The sequence below is a fragment of the Cynara cardunculus genome, assembly GCF_001531365.2.
Source record: "Cynara cardunculus var. scolymus isolate 2C chromosome LG 7, CcrdV1, whole genome shotgun sequence".
Lineage (NCBI taxonomy): Eukaryota > Viridiplantae > Streptophyta > Magnoliopsida > Asterales > Asteraceae > Cynara > Cynara cardunculus.
In genome coordinates, this window is record NC_037534.1 from 12,566,560 (window position 1) to 12,582,447 (window position 15,888).

The window sequence follows — 15,888 nt, forward strand, 5'->3', positions numbered from 1 at the left end:
ATTCTCGGCGCTCCACTTCCGGATACTGTGTCTTCTTAGGAGATAATTTGGTTTCCTGGTCGTCAAAACGTCAGCCGACCATATCTCGATCCAGCGCCGAGGCCGAATACCATGGAGTTGCAAATGCAGTTGCCGAAACGAGCTGGTTGCGCAACCTACTTCTTGAACTTCATGTTCCCGCTCGCAAGGCTACGATTGTTTATTGTGACAATATCTCGGCTGTCTACTTATCTGACAATCCCGTACAACATCAGCGTACAAAACATGTGGAACTCGATATTCACTTCGTTAGAGAAAAGGTCCGAATTGGTGTTGTTCGAGTTTTACATGTTCCAACCGATTTTCAATACGCCGACATCTTCACCAAAGGGCTTCCACGTCATCTATTCAACCGTTTTCGGTCCAGTCTGTGGATTCGTCCCTACACTGCTCAGACTGAGGGGGTGTATTAGCTGTAAATTAGCTAGCTGTAAATTAGCTATATATTTCTGAGTTTAGCCTCATCTATTTTAGGATGTTTATTTTGTCATTGATCACCCCTAAATGAGTGGAGATCATTTCCTAATTTGTAGCCTCTCAGTTGTATATATATTCGGCTGATGTATATAGAAGATAATCAAGGAAAACACGATTACTTTCATAAACATTTGGTTTATGTTTTGTGCATGGTATCAGAGCCTCTTTAGAACTGTTTTTTCGTTTTCGAAAAGTGTTTGAGATTCACCTTCTGTTTCACCAAGGTTCACCCGAATCAATCAGGTAAGTTATATTTCCCTTTTCTTCTTGATTCAAGTAAGTGCTCATCTGTGTTTTTGGTTTTAAAGATCCTTTGAGATCTTCTTTTGACCAGGACCGATTGATGAAATACTCATTTGTATATCTCATAGTTCATATGTTGTATTTCATTCTTTGAGTAGATGAATGGTTTTTAGAGTCTCGGATTGCGCAGATTTGTTTTAGATCTCGTTCACCGGTCCAAACCGCGATATTCAATCTTTTCCTGTTTTTTTTCCTCATATTATTCTTTGATATAATATGTTTGGATATGTTTGCCCTTAGTATGTGTGAATAGATGAATGGCTCTTGGTTTTTCGGATTGCACATATCTGTTTAGATCTTGCTTACCGATTCAAACCGTGATATTCACTTTATTGTTTCAAGCTTCTGTCTCCTGTGTTACTATTGTTGCTTGGTTCATATGAGGTATTGATATAACCGTGTTTCTTTATTTGTGAGAATAGATGAACAGTTTTGTTGTATCTCGGGTCATGAAGATCTTTTAGATCTCGTTTACCGGTTTAAACCGTGATAGTTTTTTGTTGTTTCAAGGTCTTTTTTTCATTATTGCTTGTAACCTTGTGGTTCCTCGGTTGCTGTGTTGTATATGCTTTGATATATCAATCTGCTTTCTCTAAACCTTTGTTTTAGATTTGTTAGACTTCTGTAGTTTTGTTGGTTGTTTCTTTCATTATGAGTAGATGAACAGTTGTTTTGTCTCAACTTGTCAAGATCTTTCAAGATCTAGTGCTACCTGTCCAACTGTGATACTCTTTTTTTTAAATATATGACCTGGATTTGTCTAAGTTGTGAAGATCTGCTTATTTTTCATTTGTACCAAGTCTAACTGTGTTTTTTCTTTGAGTTGTGACGTGTTGTCTTTTTTTATTCTCTTGAGGTACTTCCCGTACCTCCGTGCATATTTTCTGTTTAGTTTGTGCATTTTGCTTCTGTCTGTTTGTATTGTTTTAGTAAGACAAGTTCTGTTTTTCCTGTCTCTCTCTGATCTATATTTGTTTAGGTAATCCTGGGTTATGTTGTTAATATCTAACCTAGGTTAAAGTTATTTTGCCTCCTTCAGGTTTGCTCTTGGCCTTCTCTCTTCTTTTCTTGTGTTTTTCTTTATCTGGTTGTGGTAAGGTTTTATTTCTTGTTTCTGTTCGTTGTCTGTGTTAAGTGTGCTCTCTTTCTGTTAGGATCTGAATAGTTAGCTTGACCTAGCATTTTAAGTGTTTTAGGAATCCTGCTTTTATCTGCTCTGTTTCCTTTGTGTGTTTTGCGTTTCTTTTCTTGATATGGTTGGTTCCGAAGTTGATACTGGTAGGATAATGGAATCCAAAGTCACTAGCCTTGACTTTGGAGACCCCTTGTACCTTCACCCCAGTGATACTAGTGGAACCCCTTTGCTGACTGTTAAACAATGCGGTACTGAAAATTATAAAGCTTGGGCATGTGCTATGACATTAGCATTAGAAACTAAGAATAAAGTTGGGTTTATTGATGGACTTGTCCCAGGCCTGTAAATGATCCTGTCTTACAAAGACAGTGGGATCGATGTAACTCTGTGGTCCTGTCTTGGATTTTGAGTTCAATGACAGAGGATCTCTTGTTGGGGCAAGTGTTTTCCAAAGAATCCTGAAAGGTTTGGGAGGAAATAAAAGAGACTTATGATAAAGTTGACGGTTCTGTTATGTTTAATCTTCATCAAAAAATTAATTCATCAAGTCAAAATGGAACCTCTGTGTCTAAATACTATCATAAACTCAATTCTTTGTGGAAACAATTTGATGCTCTTGTTAAACTTCCTTCATGCACATGTAATGCTTCTTAAGATTTTTTTGAACATACTCAACTCATTAAACTCATGCAATTTTTAATGGGCTTAAATGACATTTATCAACCTATTAGAAGCAATATTCTCACCAGGGATCCTCTTCCATATGTTAAAACTGCCTTTTCTCTAGTTTCTAGAGAAGAATCTCATAGGGGAGTAATGTTCCCAGACTCGACCCAAATCTCAAAACAGTGCCTCCCTTAGCAAGACCATAGAGAATAAACGTAGAATTGGCAGAAACTCTACTCTTAGTTGCAAACATTGTGGGGCCTCTGGACATACTATTGAAAGATGTTTTAAACTTATAAGGTTTCCTAATAACTTTCAAAATAGATCCAGACCTCAAAACTAGACTTTTAAAAATACTGTGAATAATGCTTGTGTTACTGATTCTCCTATTGAGACTGTTCAAACCCCTTTTTCATTTCCCTTTTCTGAAGATCAAATCACTAAAATTCTTGGACTTATTGAGCAAAAACAACCAAGTGAAGGTGTTTCTGCTAACATGACAGGTATTTGTAAATCTTACAATTCTGGTTGGATCATTGACTCTGGAGCAAATCAACACATGACTCATAATACTGTTCTCCTTAATAACATAGTTGATATCTCTGAGCTCGATCTCAGAGTTAGTCACCCAAATGGAACTAAAGCCAAAATGAACAAAATTGGAGATTTTAAATTTTCAAATAATGTAACATTATTTGATGTGTTGGTTGTTCCAAATTTCAATGTAAACTTACTATTTGTGCATAAACTTGCTATGGACCATAAAGTTTTTGTTGGTTTTGATGAATCGAAGTGTTATGTCCAGGATTCGCTACGAAAGAATGTAGTGAAGAATGGTAGTGAAGAAGGGGGTCTGTATTATTTTGATCAAAGGTTTGACAGTGAGTCCTCTTGTAACCTTCAAGGTTCGAACATTTCTTGCTTAGCATCTGCCCAATTGTGGCATAGTCGACTAGGTCACCCTACTGACCAAGTCTTGAAACTATTAAAAACTGAACTTAAAATTGATAATCTTGACTGTAAGGAAACTAGGGAAAAATTTGAGTCCAGTGTTCATAAATCCAAGGACTTAGGCGACCTTGTTCACTTAGATGTCTGGGTCCTTATCATGTTCAAAGTAGGGAGGGCTATAAGTATTTCCTTACTGTGGTTGATGATTATACCAAGGCTGTTTGGGTGTTTTTATTAAAAGCCAAGCATGAAGTCGAAGAAAACATTTTTGTTTTTTATAATCTAATTAGTACCCAGTTTGGAAAAGGTGTCAAAATATTTAGAAGTGATAATGGATATGAGTTTATGAGTTAAAAACTAAGTGAGTTTTTTAAAAGTAAAGGAATTTTACGTCAAACATCCTGTGTATATACTCCTTAGCAAAATGGGGTGGTTGAACGTAAACATCGTCATCTTCTAAAGGTGGCTAGGGCTCTCATGTTTCAGGGAAGAGTCCCCCTAAATATGTGGAATGATGCATTCTTACTGCCACATACTTGATAAATAGAGCTCCCACTTTTGTGTTAAATGGTAAGTGCCCTTATGAATTAGTCTATAGGTTCCAACCTGTTCTCACTCATCTTAAAAACTTTGGATGTCTTAGTTTTGCTGTCATACCTAATGTTACAGATAAGTTTTCTCCAAAATCTGAAAAATGTGTGATGTTAGGATATGCTAGTTCAAAAAAGAGTTACAAACTTTTCAGTTTGGAATCCAAAAGGTGTATTATTTCTCGTGATGTCAAATTCTATGAAAACATCTTTCCTTTCAAGATGAGAGTTAACAAGGTTGATGAATCTAAGTATGATGATATTAACAGATTAAATCTTTTTCATAGTTCATTTAATGAGTTTGTGGATGCCATACCCTATGATGATAATGGAGACTATTCAGCTGATAGATCTACATATCAGCTGGGAACTGACCCTAATAACCATAGATTACTAGGTAGCCCAACTAGAGCTGCCAATGAGGAGCCTCTAGGCAGCTCCAATGAGTTAATCAATCAAGATTATTTAACTCAAGTTGAATATAACAATCAAAGAGTTACCAGATGGCAACTCTTGAGTAGCTCTGATGAGGCTGCCAATAATCAGCCTCATGATGAAAATCCTTCTGCTAGTCTCAATTCTAAGGGTAACTCTAGTATACCATCATCTAGTCAACATACTAGAAAATCAACTAGAGTTTCAGTGTTTCCACACAAATTTGATGATTTTATAATTGAAGGAAAAGTAAAATATGGGTTGGAAAAGGTTGTTAATTACTCTTTCTTAATTTTTTTGTTTTGTATCTAGTTTAAATAAGTCTGTAGAGCCTAAATTTTTTCAAGAAGCTTGTAAATATATGAATTGGGTTAGTGCCATGAATAATGAAATGGAGGCTTTACATAGAAATGGTACTTGGATTATAAATGACCTACCTCAGGGTAGAAAACCCATAGGTTGCAAGTGGATATATAAAATAAAGTATAAATCACTGGGGAAATTGAAAGATACAAAGCTAGATTAGATGCTAAAGGATACAGTCAAACAGAAGGTTTAGATTATGAAGAAACCTTCTCTCCTGTAGTAAAAATGGTAACTGTTAGGTGTATATATCCTTAGTTGTTCAAAATAAATGGAATTTGTATCAATTAGATGCAAACAATCTTTCTTGTATGGAGACCTAAAAGAAGAAGTCTACATGACATTGCCTGAAGGGTATTATAATTACAGTGATAAACAAGTGTGCAAATTAGTTAAATCTTTATATGGCCAAAAACAAGCACTTCGTCAATGGTATGCCAAGTTGTCTTCATGTTTAATTGAACATGGTTTTACACAAAGCATAAATGATTACTCCCTGTTTACCAAGAAAGTTAAATTTGTGTTTATTATTCTTTTAGTATATGTTGATGATATTGTTATTACTCGAAGCAATGAATCTGAAATTGAACAGGTAAAAGTGTTTTTAAAAAGCAAATTTCTCATAAAAGATTTAGAGAAACTAAAATTCTTTTTGGGAATAGAAATATTAGAGAATCATAACAGTATTTGTATGTCTCAAAGGAAATACTGTTTAGAATTACTTAATGATTTTGGGTATTTAGGGTGTAAACCTTGCAATACTCCCATGGATATGAACCTAATTGTTACTAATTCAAGTAATTGTAAAGATCTTCCTTTAACTGATCAAAACGGTTACCAAAGACTCATTGGAAGACTAATATATTTGCTTGCCACTAGATCAGATATTGCCTTTGTTGTTCACTGTTTAAGCCAGTTTATGCAATCACCTAGACAGTCTCACTTAAAACTTGGTCTAAAAATTCTTAGGTATTTGAAGCTGTCACTAGGTAAAGGTGTTAGAGCATAAATTTTTTCCTTAACTACTTATCTTGATGCTGACTGGGTAAATGTTTATCATCTAGAAGAACTGTGACAGGTTTTTGCTTATATTTGGGTAACTCTATGATTTCATGGAAGAGTAAGAAACAAAGCACTGTTTCTAGGTCCTCAGCCGAATCTGGATATAGAGCTATGGCTTCAGCTACATGTGAAGTCTTATGGGTTTTGAAAGTTCTTTCTGATCTTAATTTTTCAACTTTGTTACCTATATCTTTATATTGTGATAATAAATCTGCTATTCAAATAGCTAACAATCCTGTTTTTCACGAAAGAACTAAACACATTGAAATTGATGTTCATCAAATTCGTGAAACAATTAGTAAAGGTTTAATTAAAGTTGTAAAAATTCTCTCCTCCGAGCAACCTGCTGACATTTTTACTTAGGCTCTTGGGGTTAATCATCATAACTACTTGTGTTCTAAGTTAAGGATGATTGACTTGTTCAAAAGTCAAGATTGAGGAAGGATGTTGAAAGATATTACTTTTCTAATGCAATCTTTACTTTTGTCAGATATAAACATAAAGGGCTAAAGGTGTAATAAAGAGAAAGTTGTTGTTTTGATGCAAGGGACAACGCCTCACATTCTTCAAATCTTCAAGGGTAGCGGAGTCATTACTGGAGGACCAAACTTGCAATTATTGAACTTATATATATATATGGGCCCATTCAAGGGAGAACTGGTTAGTTTGTGGTAACCGTGAGATCCAATCTCAACCACAAATCAATAGATAAATTAGGAAATTTATAATTTTGGTAATTTTTAATTAAAATTTTAATGCAAGGATATTTTAGGTATTTTCTTTCCTCTATTCTCTCTCAGTCCCCGTTTTCCGACCACCGTCCTCCGGCCTCCGGCCACCATCCTCCGGTGATACCACAGTGTGATACTCAAGCACATATAAGATGCATTGTGATACCACTATGTTACATATCCGATCGACCGTACAAACGACCACAGTGTGATACCCAATCACATATATGATGCATTGTGATACCACTGTGGTATCACCGGAGGACGGTGGCCGGAGGACGGTGGTCGGAGGCCGAGGGACGAAGAGAGAAGAGAGGAGAGAGGAGATAAAATACCTAAAATACTCTTGCATTGAAATTTTAATTAAAAATTACCAAAATTATAAATTTCCTAATTTATCTATTGATTTGTGGTTGAGATTGGACCTCACAGTTACCACAAACTAATAAGTTCTCATTTGATTAGGCCCCTATATATATGCTTGCTATTAGGTCTAGCTTACGGCTGAGTATCGTTTTTCTTCAACTCTATATATTCACAGATCTCTTTCTCTCTCAAACACTTTAATATTTCTTTCTTGTTAAATCATTTTGGTTAACATTTGTGTTAGACCTAAGGTTCTTGTATTTCTTTTTGTATTGTAATAGTTAATTAGCTATGAATAAACATTTGGTTTATGTTTTGTTCAAAACCTAACATTCCAAGGGAGATTTTAACAGATTTGGAGTTTGTAGATTGTTTTCTTCAATCTGCTAGCTAGCACTTCTTTCTCAGGGAGGCTATTTCAAAAGGCTAGATATGTATATGAAAGCATATTCAAATGAGCAATCTCCATTTCTCATATCTAATGATGCTTCTTTCTCTCTCTATTCCGGACATTGTACCGAATAAAGAAGACACACCCTACATAAAGTTGTTGAACTAACAACGATCTAGTGCAAATTTAATCAGCATATTGGTCAATTTACATTGTCATCACTCATCAGTGAATTCTCCACTAAAGTTTTAGTTAGTGTTGAGAATTATTATTAGCAAAAACAACAACATAAAAGAAGGGGCAATATAAAGAAATGCAAGGTAAGTAAATATTTGCATGGAGTTGTTAATGGTATCACTTTAAATAGTAGTAGAGCCAGATAAATCTAAAAAGAAGAGGTCGAACCAAGGACCTATGGAAGCCGGGGCTAGTCCGCTCCCATGGGCAACGCGAGACGAGAAAGACCAATGAAATAAAGTTTCTGAATCAGACCGAAAAAAGGATGGAAATCTTTGGAATATTCTGAACCATTTATGAACCGAAGGCAGGGCAAGTGACTGGAGTGAAGTCGTAACAAGTCGGAATGTAATAGCTAGGCACGTCGTGGGAGGAGAATAAGCAAACAGTGCCTTGCAAATTGATTATAATTTTTATTTTGGGATGAAATTCTATTAAGTTCTGACTTTAAACTAGAATTTTTACCTCTCTTTAACTTAAAAATTTTGAAGGGCAACGACCGCACCTACTAACCCCTCCTGACTCGTCTTTGATTATTATCAAGGACATTTAAGACATTCATGCCCAGTTTGGTAATGGGATCAAAGAATCAAAAAATATTATTACTATTTTGTTTAGATAAGTGTTGAGAAAAGGAACTTCTCTATCTCAACACACAAACATATGTTTAATGAGAGGCTGAAGCTTTACGCTTTTGACAAGATCACATGTCAAGAAAAGCAATCTTACCGAACTGCCGAAAAACTAAGTTTTCATTTCTCTCATTAGTAGATGAAAAGATGAAAAAGAATAATAACAATAGAAGTGATTATCAGCATATAGTGAACCAATATCCACAAAAGTTCAAGAAAACAGAACATACTTTGGAATAAGCGGAGAAATGCTGCTGTAATGAAAATACTGGATAGATTATATAACATCTGCTTCTCAAAAACACCCGATATTGAAACATCACTCCATGCAATGATAATCATAATCTGCAATTGAACAGTCCAACATAAGTTGCAGAAAATGTAAACATGTAATTTGCAGGCATGTGAACTGCATCTTTATCTGCTTCTTACCTGAAGAGCTAGTATGAAGAATGTCCACAAACGGTCAAAACTTCGGAATGTATTCCAAAATGATCGTGTCTCAACAAAATATAATTTCCCAAGGCTACCAGCCTTTTGAGATGGTTGTTTTCCCTGCCATTACGTTTATATATTTAAAAAAGAAATCCTTTAATAAGTTGAAATCGCTAATATTTATAGAGTAGAGGAGAACTTGTGCCATGTCACGTGTCGATTTAAAAAAATCGCCATCATCACGCATCGGCCAACCCAAAGCAAAACAATCTGGTGACCTATAATATCAACGAATTTTTTTTAATCTGAGATATTCTGAGGTTCAAGACCATATTTTCTGTCACTAATTCTTTCAAGACTGTACCAGAAATATTCATTAAGATCATCGTAATTGCACCAAGCAGAGTGGGGGGCCTTCCCGTTTTTGCTTCTCTTGGTTTCCTTGATCATTAAAATAAGCATCATTACTAATTCTTAAAAACAAGACGTCAAGTTTGAGTATATGTGCATGAGGTTGCAGCAGGAGTACCTTGTCTATGACTCGATAAATTGGAGTTATGACTTTGCAAAGGAAGGCTTCATCATCCCCGCCATAAGAAGGCTTGACATTTTCTCCAGTCACAATGCTGACATTTCCGGCCAACAAGCTATGGAGTTCACATGCCATCTGAATGGGTAGAATGATATGGTAATGAAATGTATAGCCAAATTTCAATTTTATGCATGTAATTTATTGGCACATGTCGCTATAGAACTGTAATAAACATATGAAATACTTACGTTGTGAAAGATGTAGCACAGACACTCTGGTATAAAGCGTACATTAGCAGCCTCTCCCCAGATAAGAAGATAAAGTCCCATGTAGAGCAGCTTCCTCTGCTGCATCTCCTCGCGTCCTTGAGGAAGCCTGCAAAGCACCGGCTTTAGTAAACCTATAGAGCACAAAAAAGAAAAATTACATGCACACAACTATCAAGTACCATGAAAAATTACAATATATAAAACCATGAACTCATTGCACTATATAGCTAAAGCGTGTGCACAAATGCATTTTCCCAACGCGGATAGCAAAGGTAAAGAAAGAGTGTAAATGACAAGATCAAAAAATATAAGCAAGTCAGATAAAGCCTTTGTTTATCTGTACAAACTTGTAAGAGTATGAGTATAGATGAAAAATATGATGTATGTCCATAAGTTATCGGTAAGATCTTGTTCATGTTCAGTTAAGAATAGTTATTATAAAAGTGTATATTCTGCTGCATATATGGTACATAAGTGTCAGATTTTAGGAATGGTTCAGAAAGTTTTTAGTGAGGATGTTGTTGGTAAATGTGCTCTTGTTAAGTGATGTTTTTGACAGGTAACCGGAGGCTGGTAACAGGGTGTCACAGTAACTCACCTTAAACTGTGTTTTCTTCTCAAGAACTTGCACCAGTTCTTATAGTTTTTGAATAGCTTGTTCATAACCACATCAATAGCTCGATCATCAAGCTGCACCACAATTTTTAGAAGGCAATTGTTAAAAGGCTACCCTTGTGCTAAACAAATGAAAAAAAGGAAGAATTCAAGACAAGTTAAACTTGATGATAGTCTATAAAGGAATAAGAATGTTCCCGATGAATTTGGACACCACAGGCCATGACATTACTTCTAAACAGAAAGTGTAGTTCTTACGAGTCACTACCATAGAGGAGAGTTCTTATAAGTCACCAACATGTTTTGAGTTCTTGTACAAGAACCTTGGTTCTTACTCGATTACTGTGTAAAATATTATGTTATTAGTGTTGTTCTATACTTTTATCTTATATATCCACATAAAAAGATAGATGGGACCTACAAAAAGGAGGTTCTTTTAAGTGACTACCATAGTAGAGGTTTATGAAGGTTCTTAGTTTGTTGAGTTGGCAATGATGTGGCAAGAAAAAGTGGGTTCTTATTAGTCACTCCATTAGAGATTCTCTAAAACTCACGAAGTGGTCCTAAGTTAAAGGGGTATAAATAAAGAAAATCATTTGATTTGATTGGTTGTTAAATGGAAACTCAGAAATATAATCTATCATGGGAAACAAGCTTCCAAAAAAAATCATAGAAAATACATAAACCAGTATAAGAGTAAGGTTCTTTAAAAATAGATAAAAGTAGGTTTTACATGAGGTGCATGCCTTGTTACTCGGCTCAGGCTTAGGCATCAGCCTTGCTTGAGGATGGGCAAGTTGCAAGATCAAATGTTCCCTCTGATTCCTGACATTGTCTTTCTGGAAACATAAAGTAAAACATGCAATAAGACAAATAAACCAGTCAGTAAACCTAATATCCAAACAGCCACTACTTGCCTGAAACCCAAACATTGCCTTTAGCCAATCAAGAAGATCCAATTCTCCTGATTTCTGTTGGTTCTGATCAACAGAGGTTGGCCAATTTAAGCCACGTGTGTTCCTGAGAGCAGACACTGGTGCCTTAATCTGTGTATCACAAATACAGACAAATTGTTAACAGTCCCACTTCAGCTAGACAGACTTGTGCTATTTCTCCTTGGAACCTCACTTCTCTTTTCAAATGATCTTTTGGACAGTAATTTAGGTGTTTCAAATATTTTCACATAGTAACAGGGCCGGTATTTGAACCAAGGTCAACTGTACTCTGGGACAAACTGTGTACGTCTCACCTTCATTGGAAGGCTCACTCTTTTGGATATTAATCTAATAGGGTTCCACATATTCTAACATTACAAATAAATAAACATAAAATTTTCCCTTTTGAGAATCAAAGTGAATGGAAGGCAGGGTACCTCTTCAAACTGCATGATGCATTGTGATTCCCCAGCAGAATCAAGGGGTAGAATGTTGTAGGGTGCATAGATAACCTGCTTTGCCTCAACATCTCTAGCTGATGCTATGATCTATGTTTACAAAGATCAGATACACCAACTAATGAATAAAACTGTGGCATAACTAACTTAGAGGGTGCTTGGTTCGTTTTAAGACCATCTCCAACACCAAAGAAACACCAAAAGTACCAATTCTGGTGGGCCCGTTAACATCAAAAAAAAAAAAAATATAACTGTTTGAAACATTAGTTGAATGGTTGATTCTTAATAATAGAAATTATCAATTTAAACACATTTTTAAAAAAAAAAAAAAAAACTTTAACAACACTCTAAAAAACACTATATTAGAGGACCCATGTAAAATAATATATTTTATTTAAAAGAATGATATTTAAGAATTAAATAAATATCAAAATCATAATAATCAGTGGGTCAAGGGTTTTTACCCAAAATTTGCCGTGTAAATAGCACCCCCCCCCCCCCCAAATTATGGATGTCGCCTCACTTTCTCTCTCTATGAGAGGCAAATTTATTGTGGTTTGCAACGCGATTGGAGAAGGGTAAACACCAAATTTGGGTTTCTGCGGTGCGATTGGAGAAGGGTAAACACCAAAGGAAATGGGAATGGGTATAACAATAAATGATAATGTGAAGGCGGGAGCTGACATCAGCAGGAACTTCTTCAGCCTTTTCAGATTTGTTAACAGCGCAGAGAACTTCAAAAAGCACCCCAGCCACCTGGTAAGCTTTTCCAAGTTGGGCTCTGGCAACCAGAAGATGTGAATCAATTTTTCATTCTCTATATAATTTCTTTTTTCCTTTTATTGTTCTTCCATAAACAAAATCACATAGATCAATGCCTGACTAATTTACCTATCTGCTTTTTCTCCTTGATCGAGTGCCTTGACATATTTTTCATAATATTGTTTGTAGAAGCTCTCAATTTCCCTTGCATCCGTCTTTTTGACACGAGCAGCAACACTTGGGGCATCATCCTGATGAACCGCATCCCCAATTTCAGTTGATTTAGCTTCGATAACTCAAGGCATTTGTTATTGGAAGGATCAGATATGATTTACAAAAGTAGAATTGAATGTTTCAAGTTACACCAAAATTTAGGAAGGTAAATTCTTCCCCAAGAGCCGAACAGTCAAATAATTCAGGGTGTAACTACAAATTTAGCCTAGATGCTGATGAACCCTAATCCCCAATTGGACTCTATGGTAAGTATCGTGAGCAACTGAATTGGATTGGACAGTAAATAGCAAGTAATTGTAAACGATAAGGACTAAAACTGTAATTTCAAAACTACAGGAACTAAAGTCGTAACTTTTAGTAAACCATGTGGTCATGTGGATGAAAAACGTAATTTATTCAATTCAAAGAAAGTGACAACTGTAGTTGCAAGGCATAACGGTGTTTCCCGCGAAACTTTATTAAGAAAAATCATAATTAATATCTATCTTATATTATAAAAAATTTGACAAAAACTTTTAAAAATCATTTTTATGCATGAAGTATTATTTATTGATGTATATTATTTAAAATTCAAGATTACAAGTAAACTGTACGTAAGTACAACTTATTAAAGTTTCATGTTTGAATTCGTGTAACTAACTTCAGATAAACATAATCAAATATAGGATAAACATTTCATTTTAAATATAAAAAAACTAAAATATAATTAAGATAATCATTGAATTATAACATAAGTATTTAATTATTGTCTTTATAAAAAATATATTATTAAACCAAAAATAAAAAAAATGGATTAAAGAAATACACAAAAAACGAGAAATTTTAAATAATTAGTTTGATACCTAATATCAATATTTTTTTATTTTTTATGATATATCTCCATATTTATATTTATTCAAAAATAAAAACATTGTTTTTTTTCTCAAAATCACATAAAAACGTATTATAACATCAACTAAGACAACAAAAAACGAAACACTAGAATCTAGATGTATATTGTGCAAATATCCTTCTAGTTAATGTCTAAAATATTTATAATACGTATAGAATTTAAGTACTACGATTTTCCTTCAAAACAAAGTACTACGATTAGGATTTACATGAATATTTATTATATATTTTAAAGTTATATTATTATTTGCTTAAAATAATTATATAATTTTATTAAAATAAAAAATAATAATATTAGGATTATGGGTTCGATTTTAATAGTGAAATATTTTATAAGTATAATTTTAGTTTTATTTTGTTTCAATTTTTGTGTTCAAGCTTGTATTTAATACATATAGTATTGTTAAAAGGTGGGTTTCATTCTGGACCTAAAATTGATTAGAAACCTAACAATCATTCACAACACGATATGTGATGGACATGTTATTCATCATAAACGTATATTTTATGATTAACAACATTTTTTATATTTATCATAAATATGTTATTTATGAAAAATATCATCTTAAAGAGGAACACATGTCAGGTTGTAAATGGTTTTCGAATTCCCAACCAACTTTGGGTTTCTAAGTGAACTTTCCTCGTATAACAAGGAAAAATCACATTTTAAGTTGTAAGTTTTAACTTGATCTTGTTTACTACTGTAATTTTAAACACAATTGTAAAAATATGTTTAAGCTGATAGCAAAGTGTTTTCTCTGTCTTAAATTCAAATGTTGTAATTTGGCAAGATTTTAAAATTAGATAATGATTCAAGAACAAGTGATGGGATATCAGATTTATAAATCTTAAATATTTTAAGAACCGATGAACTATTGTTTTTGTGAGTATCCATGATTGATACATGATAAAATATTCATTATAAATGTTGTGACATATATTCATGATAAAATATTCATTATAAATACTCACAAAATTAGTGGTTCTTGGATTCTTAAAATATTTATATATTCCCACATAAACCTATCCTTAGCCTATTATATAGCAGAAAAGTTGGTTAAAGAACTGAAAAGGGAAAAAAGGCATACTCTCTCTAAACGTTGTAGTAGCGAAGTTTTAAATTGTCGAACACCACGACCGCTAGAGTTTCGATCTAACCTATTGGCTTTCTCAAATGCATAAAACCGACCTTTTTTCATACACAATAACAATAAAAATTAGTTCATCAATAAGCAGCATTTACTACAACAAAATCTGATTTATAGAACATCATAAATGACTTGGGGGTCGTTTACCCAAATGCTTACCCGGTAAGTACTTACCGATAGGATTCAACATTATAATTTATTTTGATACGTAATATTTTAGTAAATCAAAACATATCAAATGCAACAAGTTACTGGGTAAGTGTTTACCTGGGTAAGAGTCGTCATCCTTACTTACCGGGTAAGACTCTCTATCCTTTTCATGGCTCTTACCCTGTAAGATTATTGGCCCTTCTTATGTTCATCCGATAAAGAAATTTATCCGGTAAGCACTTACTAGGTAAGTATTTAGTAAACGGCCCCTAAGTATCATAATAGACTATTTTATAAAAATTAAGTTTATATGATCAGACAATAAAATGATTTATCTAAAAGTGTTCCAGTAAGTTTATAAGACGTTTTTAAACGTCTAACAAGTTTTTTAGGACATTTAAAAAAAAATATTGTCATATTAACTATTTGTCTTGAAGGGAAAAAATATCCTATAAAAACAAAAATGTGTTCATAGGATACTTTTTCAAAAATACCCGATAAAATACCAAATACGACACTTAATTTCTAAAACGTTGTAAGTAAATGTTAAGACGTCCAAATGTGTATGATAAACTTATTATAACACTTTTAAACAAGACATTTATTATTTGGTCATATAAAAAAGTTTATTAGGACATTTAGACATTTTTAACGTCATATTTGCAATGAATTATAAAAATGAGAGAGAAGGAATTACAAAGATAAGCAACCCGGGGCCGGTCATGTTGAATCTCGGTTGCAACACGAAGGATTGGAGAAATTTGTTGGAGGGACGAGGGGACCACCTCGTTATCGAAAACCTCCATGGAGAAGGTGGTTGTGGCGGCGTTTCGTGAAGGTCTCCTCGCCAGCCCTTGTGGTCCGGAATAATTAACACCACGGGAAGACGATGATACCATCGGCTTTCCGGTGTTTTTTCCCACGCCGCCTTCTTCCATATTTCTCCTTCTCTCTCTACCTCTTCATTCTCTTCCCTTACGACACAATAAACACATCCAACAACAACAAAGACAACATTTCAGAAACTAGTCAAAATTTGTAACAATTTTAGGCTAAAAATTACAAAGAAAAAGCACTTGGA

The 15,888-nt window shown here is 34.2% G+C and overlaps 1 protein-coding gene across 1 annotated transcript in view; it reads right to left on the minus strand.

Moving 5' to 3' along the window:
• The window catches only part of LOC112515222 (callose synthase 5-like), a 46,649-nt gene extending 31,021 nt beyond the window's left edge, over window positions 1-15,628 (minus strand). The window contains exons 1-14 of the mRNA XM_025121893.1: window positions 15,505-15,628; window positions 14,598-14,698; window positions 12,514-12,635; window positions 12,307-12,403; window positions 11,602-11,712; window positions 11,147-11,275; window positions 10,976-11,068; window positions 10,213-10,304; window positions 9,594-9,720; window positions 9,343-9,480; window positions 9,178-9,254; window positions 9,013-9,091; window positions 8,811-8,933; window positions 8,609-8,723 (exon numbers count right to left, since the gene is read on the minus strand). Of these exons, the coding sequence (XP_024977661.1) occupies window positions 8,609-8,723; window positions 8,811-8,933; window positions 9,013-9,091; window positions 9,178-9,254; window positions 9,343-9,480; window positions 9,594-9,720; window positions 10,213-10,304; window positions 10,976-11,068; window positions 11,147-11,275; window positions 11,602-11,712; window positions 12,307-12,403; window positions 12,514-12,635; window positions 14,598-14,698; window positions 15,505-15,613 (1,513 nt within the window). The 5' untranslated portion in view covers window positions 15,614-15,628. The remainder of the gene's footprint in view (window positions 1-8,608; window positions 8,724-8,810; window positions 8,934-9,012; window positions 9,092-9,177; window positions 9,255-9,342; window positions 9,481-9,593; window positions 9,721-10,212; window positions 10,305-10,975; window positions 11,069-11,146; window positions 11,276-11,601; window positions 11,713-12,306; window positions 12,404-12,513; window positions 12,636-14,597; window positions 14,699-15,504) is intronic.
• Between the last annotated feature and the right edge of the window lie 260 nt (window positions 15,629-15,888).